Genomic DNA, 10,409 nt, shown 5'->3' on the forward strand with positions numbered 1-10,409 from the left:
CCCCGGGCCGCGAAATTGAAGGGGTTAGAACCATATATTATTAGTTATATAAATGGTCAAATTTTAACTAAAAATGTGAAAGGGCCAATAAAACTTAGCGGAGGAAGTAAATAGAAAAAAGTTCATTTTACTACCCTGAAGAAAATGGGTTGTTCATATAACCCCTGAACTTTTTTTGGTTCACTTAACCCCCTAATCTAATCAATCCCGTTCAGAAATCATCATTGGCGGGTTTGTAAGGTGGTTTTGCTGATATGAACAAAGTCAAAGCAGTTTGTTGACTAGTGGGACCATATAATACTAATATTGTGTACGGTCTGCGCCGCTAGCACTGTACATAAAGAGGCGGTACATCTGCATATCGACGGTCGTGGCTCATCCAACGTCGGTCATACTAGTACCAGCTTATAGATAGGTAGGGTACTAGCTAGATCGATAATGAACATGGTCTATTGGTACGACTCTCCTCTAATTTCCACGCTAGCGATGTGTAGCTAGGTGTATGTGATGGATGTGACCACGACGCGCCAACACATTCATTAGCTTCAATTCAATTCAGATGTTATATACTAGTAGTTTCTTTGTTTGAAATATGAGTTAACGCTCAAATGAATGTATCTAGATGTATTTAAATGCTAGCAGTACATTCTTTTAAGCGTCAACTAATTTCGGACGAAGGAAGTAGTAATATTTGCTAACTAATTATATATTTACTAAATTTAGATGGAGTACATGCTAGTAGCAATGGATGTTTCTTCTGCCAGAAGCAATGCCACGCTAATGGAAAAGGTCCAAATTGGTGGATCAAGTAGCTGCTTCATTTCGGCGCGCGTTTAAGTCTAGCGTAGGCTCCATCGCACAAAAAAAGTCAAGTCTAGTCTAAAGTAGTGCAGTGCTCCAGTATGTACCGGCCGGGCGGCCGGCCAGTAACCGAATTTCAGCCGCTCAGGTCAGCTAGCCTTAAACCAGCAGACAAGTTAGGTTCGCCACTTGCAAAAAGGTTTCTCTTGCCGTCAAATCAGCATTATTAGTTGCAGAAAACATGGGGATTGGATCATGTGACTTATTTGCATATATTCTTGTCTCGAGGAGGAGGCAATCCTGCGATTTGCATACGATAACAGCTCCTTGATTTGGGAGGCATGTTTAAAATGGTCAAATGTCCAGCCCAATCTCCCTGCAATTTGGTCCATCTAGACAAATTAAATTACATTAGCTGCAAAGCATTCCCTCCGTCTCAAATGTAAGATGTCTTCTAGGCTTAGTCGTTTCTGAGGCTTGGACTAATTAAGTCTCAGAAATGTGAGTGCACCAACCTTTTGGTCGATTAAAGTAATATTTTTCTCGATCATCGTAACTACTTCATCTGTCCCATAATATAAGAGCGTTTTTGACTCCACACAAGTGTTAAAAAGACGGAATGAGTACTTACTTACAATCAGTGGCGAATCTAGCAGGACATTGGAGGGTAGGCTTAAAACACAAATTTCCTATGTCTAATTAGCAACTGCATTGCAATTGTTGCATGTAAAGCAGCAGAATATACTTGTCAAGTGGTATGTTTAGCTTAAAAAGAATTTTGGAGGGTAGGCTTAAGCCTATTGAAGCCTCCCTAGTGGAATCGCCACTGCTTACAATAGACGACCTTGCAACCTCAGGATTGTCTTTTTCTCTAGAGTAGCAGCGAGATCATCATAGCCGATTCTGCGCGTACCATCCATAAGAAAAATGAAAATCCTCCTCATGTGTCAACTCGTAATAAATGAAAGCTCATCATCAGTCTCTGCAATCACCAGTGTATAACTAACTCCCAATTAGCAACCAACCACTCCTGAGATTAGCATCCATTGGGGACCCACCCCTCTCCTACACCACACTACTACATATAGCCCCATGCGTGAAGGCAGCTCAATCGGAGTAGAGACACAAACACAAACACACATACACACACACTCCACTCCACTCAACTATTGGAGCAGAGAAGATGATGACGATGATGATGCAGATTAGGCCACATATTGGCATCTCACGTCTCATGGTGGTGGTAGGAGCCGTGGTGCTGCTGCTGCAGGGTCGTTCAGCTGAGGCGCAGCCCTCTCCCGGCTACTACCCGAGCTCCAAGGTGAGCTCAATGCCGTTCTCGCAGTGGTACACCAACCTGTGGGGCGCCCAGCACCAGTCCCTCTCCCCGGACCAGACCTCCCTCACCCTCTGGATGGACCGCAGCTCAGGTCAGTAATTTTTTTTTTTGCATGATTAAATCATACTTAGTGCTAGATACATTCATTTGAGCGATAATGTTTTTGAGACGGAAGAAGTATGTACTCGTGCTCAAGTCTGTGCAATAGTTGGACAACCCATTTCACCTAACAAATCATGCTGCTAATTAATTAATTCGTCGTCCACTTCAGGGAGCGGGTTCAAGTCGAAGCGGGCGTACCGGAACGGCTACTTCGGCGTCTCCATGAAGGTCCAGCCCGGCTACACCGCCGGCGTCAACACCGCCTTCTACGTCAGTACCTCTCCTCCTCCCCTCCGGCGACCATTTTTTCCTCTTGAATCCTTCTTAATTAACTGACCCGGTGCATGCGTGCAGCTGTCGAACAATGAGGTGTACCCGGGGTACCACGACGAGATCGACGTGGAGCTGCTGGGCACGGTCCCCGGCGAGCCCTACACGCTGCAGACCAACGTGTACGTCCGGGGTACCGGCGACGCCCACCCCATCGTCGGCCGGGAGATGCGGTTCCACCTCTGGTTCGACCCGGCCGCCGCCTTCCACCACTACGCCGTGCTTTGGAACCCCGACGAGATCGTCTTCCTCGTCGACGACGTGCCCGTGCGCCGCTACCAGAAGAAGGTGGAGGCCACCTTCCCCGAGCGGGAGATGTGGGCATACGGCTCCGTCTGGGACGCCTCCGACTGGGCCACCGACGGCGGCCGCTACAGGTCCGACTACCGCTACCAGCCCTTCGTATCCGGGTTCAAGGACTTCAAGGTCGCCGGCTGCGAGGTCGGCGCGCCCGCGTCGTGCGGCCCCGTGCCGGCCGGGCCCGGTGGCGGGCTGAGCTCGCAGCAGACCGCCGCCATGAGCTGGGCGCAGCAGCGGGCCATGGTCTACTACTACTGTCAGGATAGCTCCAAGGACCGCTCCAACTACCCAGAGTGCTAGTCTGCTACCACTATATATTTAGCTCTGAGCTCCGAGCTCGAGCCAGCGGCAATGGCGGCTGCCCTTCCGTCCAAGTGAAGGTTGAGGCGTATGTATATGGCCGGTATACGATGCATAGTGTGATCGATATTGTGATTCGGGTATGTATGTGTGTGAGATACTCTGAAGAGTGCGAGCAGGCTGAGACGTACGTGCTCTGTCTAAGTTATTGATATTTGTGAGATTACGAGTGTAGATTGGACATTTGGACTTGTAATCTACAGCTTTTGGATGCAGAGAAAATGGTTTGAGCCGACACGACGGAGGTTTGCTATTTTTAGTTTCAGTTGTTTCAATTTTTTCTTCCCTCTCACTCGATTTTTAAGACATGTGCTTTTGGTTGCTGGAAGGATTGCTTAATTATCTTTTTGTGCAAGACTTTTGAGTGAAGCAAGAGGTGGACCACGTGATACTCGGGTAAGCAATCCAAATTTGATGGGGAAAAAAAGCAAGTGGTGGAGTTGGATGAGCCATGTCCCTTTTCACTTGAAGCATGCGAAGGGATTGCGCGAGGGAAAGTATCTAGTGCAAATTAAGGGGTCTACTTCCCTTATGCTTTTTAGTAGAGTTCCAAATCAATCTTTTTTAAAAATAGCACATAGACATGACATGAATCCATGGTGTCACAATAATTCAAACATTGCTCCGAAAACAGAATTTAGAATTTTGCTGCCAGTAGCGACAATGGGCCAAATTCGAAGCCCAACTTACATTAAACACTATTTAGTGTTAGAGTTGTTGTTTTTTCTCTCGACTTGTGTTACGAATTTTAATTTGAATTTGTGTGACAATATAGATTCATGTCATCTCTGCGTGCTAACTTTTGTTCATAGTTTTCTGAAAAACCTTCAAAAGCATTTCTGTTATTTCTTTTTGTGATGTTGTTAACAGTGGGTTGGTTACATCAGCAACCCATATGAAAACCAAGCTTTTGTCATTAAAAAACACGAAAATCTCATCTCAATCATCATTTGTCGCTGCTTCTAATTTAGGGGTAAGTTATTTGGCTTGGACATGATATTTATTTCATCTCTGCATCTCAAAATACTAACTAATGATATTCCCCGCATGTTCAAAGATTTAGTTTATGAAACTTGGTAAATTTTATCGTTCATTTCTACTAGGTTCTATAGTAGTTATTAAACTTAGTGAAGTTTTAAAAACACGTCAAAATGTATTTCAAATGGATCTTATTTCAAAGCCCTCGTCACAAGAAACAGAATATCCAAACAAAACTAAATTTAGACTTTCGGTTCAAAAGATAGAAAAGATTCAAATGCGAAAGCAAAAAAAAAGGAGTCGGCGCCCCCCGCCACCGCGTTCCTCAAATCCTCTCTCCAAGACGATCCCTTGTTTACAAGTATTGGTGAATCAGACATAGCACTTTTAGTGTTCCTTCTCTCAGCATGAAACCGTTTCAAATTGCGGCGTAACAATAGCAGCAAAGTAATTGAATCCATATGCTAGAACAAGAGTGGTGAATGCATGACTACCATTAGTAAGGGTATGGTATCAATCTCACATTCGTACTTTTAAGCATTGGTGAGCACTTGAATATCATTGTTAAGAAATCATGCTCATGATCCTCTCTAGTGAAGCCATGGATTTCCACTTCTTCAAGACGTGTACAGAAGACACTTTGGCTTCTCCAATTCTTGGGCATATGACAAGGACAATTTCCTTCGCATGCTTTTCTCAACTATAGGAAGTGATGAGCATGACAATGTATTAATTAATGACTCTGCACTAGCTTCTCAGTTCTGACCTTATCACATACAGCGTAGAGAAATTGTGTCGACCATGCATTATCTATGTATAAGATGTATAAGTACGGAGAAGAATCACCTTGGAAACCCTTGGCAGGACGACCTTAAGCTTCTTCGTAGCGGCACGAATCCGATGCATTCGAAGGAGTTGTAATACAAGTGCTCCGTAAAGATGGCATGCCCGTTCAAAATTTAGCTCCAACACAGAGAAATTGGTGACTGGAAGTTTCTCCATCTCCTCAGCAATGTCCATCTGTGGATCCAAATGATTCTACGAACAAATTGGAAAAAGATATCATGCATGCACGCAGAGAACCAACTAAAGTTTGGTGCGTAAATCTATTACTATTAGTTTGAAGTTTGAACTGAACAGATAAGAAGCAAACCCCATCATTCAGGTTCAAGCGAAGCTCATGTTCCCGATTGTCTACGTCGCTCTTCTTTATGGTATGTACCCTCATCTCCTGTAAACGCCAAGAGCCATAAGAAAGAGGCACTGCATAGCAGCTCCGCCAAAAGAACTCCTCTAGCACTTCCGGCGAGATGGAGACACCGGTGTCCCTGCCGGCACAGAAATTCAGATCCAGTTGCTTAAGCACGGGAGCTACAATGTCAATGTTGTGACATTCTATCTGGACATCCAAATTCACAGTAAGTTTCTGCAGCGACGGCGAGTGGGCCGTGATGTTGCCCGTAGCCGTGGCTAAGTTGATCTTTAGCACGCGAAGGCGCGGGCAAAGCTTGACCAAGCTACCAACATCGACAGTGCTCCAGCACCCAGTTAGGGACAGATTCTCGAGCGCGAGGAACTCATACATCGGCAGCGATGTGAAGCGTACGTGTTGCCAGCTCATCTCGATGGAGGTGGTATGCCGGAAGCAGGGAAGGTGTGCATTTATCTGTTTGTTAGCACACACCATGCTGAAGCTATCAGCGAGGACGAACTCCTGCGGTGAGAGCCTCGATGTGGTCTGGAGAAGAGAGGCGAAGGAAGCGGCATTGACATTGTCCTCCCAAGGAATGCTGATGTCGAGGAGGGACAATGTGAGGCCAAGCGATGCAGCTGCCTCTTCGAGCACGACGAGCACCGCTTTGATGGAACGGAGCGGCATCCCACGGAAGGTGGCACTGAGCATGCGCAGACATGGGCATTGCTTGAGCAAGGTGCCAAGGTAAGCGATGTTGCCGGAGAGGGACAACTTCTCGAGTCTGAGGAACGGTCTGCACGGCGGTCCGGACGCAGCGTAGGCGTGCGAGGATCAACAGAAGTATCTCGTCGGGGAGGGCGCTGATGAGATCCATGCACCGTTGCTGCGGCGGCGCCGAGTGCTGGAGATAATGCCCCGATCGCACTTCCATCGTGAGGAAGGAACACGTTTTTTTTTTGAGCATCACGTGAGGAAGGAACACGTGAAGCCGTGCAACTTAGAATAAACACATCGACCCCCAGGTTTTACGGCGTCACCCAGCCAAGCCCAAGAGAGCCCAACTATGTCTAGTTCGTTGTGAACTCGTGATAAAATAGGGTTTTTTTTTTTTTGCAAGGTTGATAGAATAGAAATATAGAATATGAACTTTTTCGGTTCCGTGAAACAGGGAGCACCGTGTGTACACTCTACGACCATAAAAAGGTTGTGTGCTACGAGGCCAAAGCAAAACAAAGTAATGCTTAGAAAAATAGTTCGTTTACATCCAGAACTATATAAACTTGTGATAGCAACGAGTGTAATAGCTTATCGAAAGCTCGAAGTAAAGTTTGTTTTGAGAATATATTTTTCTTTATGATCCAGCAAAGTGTAACTGACTTCTTCACTTGGAGGAAATGTTTGTGACGGATTATCCTGGGGCTTGATGGATAAATGTTGTAACGTTGAGCTTGTTGGTGCTGCTGGTCGGTCTACATGTTCAAAATTCATGTAGAGTCATGTTTGTCTTGGATTGATGGACAGTTTGTTCACATTGTTTGCTTTGTTCGTCGTTTTGGTTTGTCTGTTATACATGTTGTTCTTGCTAGATTGTCTGCAAGTAAGTGAGGCTTTTATGGGGATTATTCGGGTGTGAAATATTTTCCTGGAACCGTGTCGGATGTGCTCTTGTGCTTGGTGTTTTATCAGCTTCATTCAGAAAATGAAATTGGGGAGGGGGGATCATGCACAACCCGGGAATGTACGTGCTGCTGAAATTTGATGCATTTCTTGAGGTAGCGTATACAGCTGGGGTTAACCAAAGTGCATGCCAAGCAATGATATAAAAATGCGGTCGTGCACCAACTCCAACCATCGTTAATTTCGCCCCACCTCCCCCCGCCCCCTGCGTGTGTGTCCTCCTCTCACCGTACTGTCGCCGCTGCCCGCCCACCCACCCGCTCCACAACCCCGCCGCAAGTTCCACCGCTCCTCCACTACCGCCCGCCTCGAATCGAGCGTTTTTTCCATCGATCCTCCGCCGCCACCCGATTTGCCACCGTCGTCGCCGCTCATCCACCACCACCAAGCCACCGTCCAACTCCCACCCGTCGTTTTCCCCTACTGCCGCTCCCCGATTCCAACTCTAGGCGTGGCCACCAACATACTAGCCGTGTTGCCGCCACGCCACCGCCGCCGACATATCCTAGTCGCGTCACCACCGCACCGTCGCCACCATGCCGCTGAAGAACCTCCCGAAGAGCAAGACAGGGTTCTTCGGCATGCGGGCGAGGCCATCTGACAATTCAACATTGAGTTCTCAGACGGCGCCCGTAGCTTCAGGCTCGGCACATACCCTACCACCGACGAGGCCGCGCGGTCATACGACGTGGCAGCATGGCGTGCCTAGAGGCCAAGGACGGAGCTCGACTTCCAGCAGATTGAGACCTGGGTGGGTGCGGAGTTCCTCGCACCCGAGGGCTTGTGTATAGAGGAGATGATGATGACGAAGAAGAAGCCGGCAATTTGTTTTTATCCACGCGACAGCAATGAGCCAGCAATGGCGAGGTTCGCGCGGGAGCAACCAGAATATCTCCAGGATGAATGTGAGTTCTACTGGAAGCGTGATGCCGAGCGGAAGAAGAAGAGGGTGAAGTAGGTAGCTCTGACTTAGATTTAACTATGAATGTGTGTAATGTGCTTAAAACAGCATGTGTTTGGAAACTTTATTCGACGGCGAATTCAGTGATATATTTGTTGCGGCATATGACAATTTTGCACGGACATATGGCAACTTTGCACTCGTTAAATGACGACGTAATAACCCATCTCGGTTTATAAAGCCAGATGCATCAAATTAACAACCTAGCACCTGCCTAGATTTGAAAACCCAGATACATGAAATCGACGACCTAAAATCCGTCCTGCTTATAATTATAAACCCGGATAGAGTTAGTAAAAGAATCATGTACTCCCTCTGTAAAACTAATATAAACGGTCTTTACAGAGGGAGTACTCAATAGGTATTCTTAGTTCGTCATGCTATTTTATATAAAACCCCTTGATATTTCTTACATTAAACCCGCAGTAGATATCAAATATTTTTTTATCTATATCTTCTTCTTTCTTCTTCTATCTATTCTTCTTCTCTTCTCTATTTTCTATCTTCTCTTCTATCTTCTCTACTTCTTCTCTATTAATAATAGAAATAGGTATTCTTAGTCCGTCATGCTATTTTATAGAAAACCTCCTGATTTTTTCTGACATTAAACCCGCAGTAGATATCAAATATTTTTTTTAAATACTCATATCTTCTTAATCATAACTCCAAATTTAACATGTTATATATGAATTTTGATTAGAAAAATATGTAGAATCTGAATATATATGTTGTTATTTTACGAGTTAACAATTTAAGAAAATACAATCTAAGTTAGTGATTATGGTGCAATCTTAATCAATAATGCATTATCCGTCTTTCTTTCATACCGGTAGTGATTCGGATAGGGGATGAACATGTTGAAATAGAATACATGTGGAATCTTGAACTACGCTTTTCTAGGCTAATACCACATTTGTTTGAGTCGTAGCTACAAATTCTCAGATTATAGACCATTTTTCGTGAATTAAGAGCGTGTGGTATTTTTTTTTCTCCCGTTGCAACGCACGGGCCTTTTTGCTAGTATATATCAAAGCAGAAGCAGCCTACGGAGCGGTTCAGTGCCGGCAGGTATTGCGCCGTTGCTCGTGCATCTCCACACAGCAGCACAGAGAAACAAAGATGACGACGATCGCCAAGAGGAACGGCCACAGCTCCCGCGGGGCACCAGCCTGGGAAGATGCAGAAGCAGCTGTTGCAGGGTATCGGCAAGTACCGGAGCCTGCAAGATCAAGATGCAATTTGTAACCATCAATGGAGTTGTACATGCACATCCACCTGAGATCCAAGGAAGATGGCAGAGCTAGCGATCGAAGCAGGAGGCTTACTGGGGTCTGTGGAGGTGAGGGTGGCGGTGCCGCCGAAGTCGCAGGTGGCGCCGCCGCCGTTGGCCTTGGCGTTGTGGTAGTAGCTGTTGGCGGCGTAGGAGCAGCGCGTCGCCACCGTGTCCGTGCCGGAGTGGCACTGCCCGCCGGGGAGCAGCGGGGCGCAGTCCAGCGTCTTCTGCAGCGCCGCCGCCGGCAGCTCTGGCTTGCACACGCACCAGCTGCTACCTGCAGCCGACGACGCTTCCGTCGACAAGGCGAACACCACCAAGAGCAGGAAGATCCAGAGGGCTGAAGTCGCCGCCATGGATGAGGGATCGGTTCTGCTTCTGTTGATTATGTAGTGTACGGGCTCGAACAAGTTGCCTATCCGTAGTACCTGCTCAGGGTCAGATTCAATCTACAACGAGGGCTCAGAGTCCAAGCACATACTAATGGATTGATTTATTTGGAAAGAACACAATTCTGAAACAATATACAACTCGATCACGGCCAGGGTATGCCAATTTGAGCTGGAAAAACCTTCCGGTCAGAAATCATCCTTACATGTTTAGATGTGAGATACGCCCCCTGTAAAGTAATAAAAAACATGTTTAGATATGAGATACGCCTTCTGTAAAGTAATATTTTTTAGATCACTACTTTAATGATCTATATGTGTATACGTGTGAACAATATAGCTAGAAATGTATTGTGTACATCCAAGGCAAAAAATAGCGCGTCCCCTTAAAATACGCTATTAATGTGCAAGAGCGCGTCATAGCATTCCATTAGCGAGGCATTATATATGATTTATTTAGTGAGATAATTTCCTACACGCTATAGCACGCTATTTTCTTTCAGTGTGTACATCACAGTAATAACATGAACTGTGTACATCACACAGTACAATGCATGCATTTTTAAAAAATCGTAAAATTGCTATCACTGAGGGCAGAACTAAGGGTCTGCCACTGGTGCATCATCTAGTAGTGGCGGGCAAGTTGTTATGCCCGCCACTGGTGGCATATTATGAGTGGCGAGAGATCAGTGGTTGGCCTGCCT

General features: G+C 46.1%; 2 protein-coding genes across 2 annotated transcripts; one reads left to right on the forward strand and one right to left on the reverse strand.

Annotated features, from left to right (window-relative positions):
- The first annotated feature begins 1,897 nt into the window (after window positions 1-1,897).
- On the forward strand, window positions 1,898-3,485 carry LOC119292292 (xyloglucan endotransglucosylase/hydrolase protein 31-like). Its single transcript, XM_037571138.1, has 3 exons — window positions 1,898-2,231; window positions 2,412-2,512; window positions 2,597-3,485. Exons 1-3 carry the CDS (start codon window positions 1,985-1,987, stop codon window positions 3,170-3,172), a joined length of 924 nt encoding a protein of 307 aa, XP_037427035.1. The 5' UTR covers window positions 1,898-1,984; the 3' UTR covers window positions 3,173-3,485.
- A 5,613-nt stretch (window positions 3,486-9,098) lies between these two features.
- LOC119293068 (PLASMODESMATA CALLOSE-BINDING PROTEIN 2-like) lies at window positions 9,099-9,672 on the reverse strand. The gene is made up of 2 exons (XM_037571660.1): window positions 9,369-9,672; window positions 9,099-9,262 (listed from the first exon to the last, which is right to left on the reverse strand). The coding sequence occupies exons 1-2, from the start codon at window positions 9,670-9,672 to the stop codon at window positions 9,099-9,101; spliced, it is 468 nt and encodes a 155-aa protein (XP_037427557.1).
- Window positions 9,673-10,409: the final 737 nt, after the last annotated feature.

Source organism: Triticum dicoccoides, chromosome 4B, assembly GCF_002162155.2.
Source record: "Triticum dicoccoides isolate Atlit2015 ecotype Zavitan chromosome 4B, WEW_v2.0, whole genome shotgun sequence".
Taxonomy (NCBI): domain Eukaryota; kingdom Viridiplantae; phylum Streptophyta; class Magnoliopsida; order Poales; family Poaceae; genus Triticum; species Triticum dicoccoides.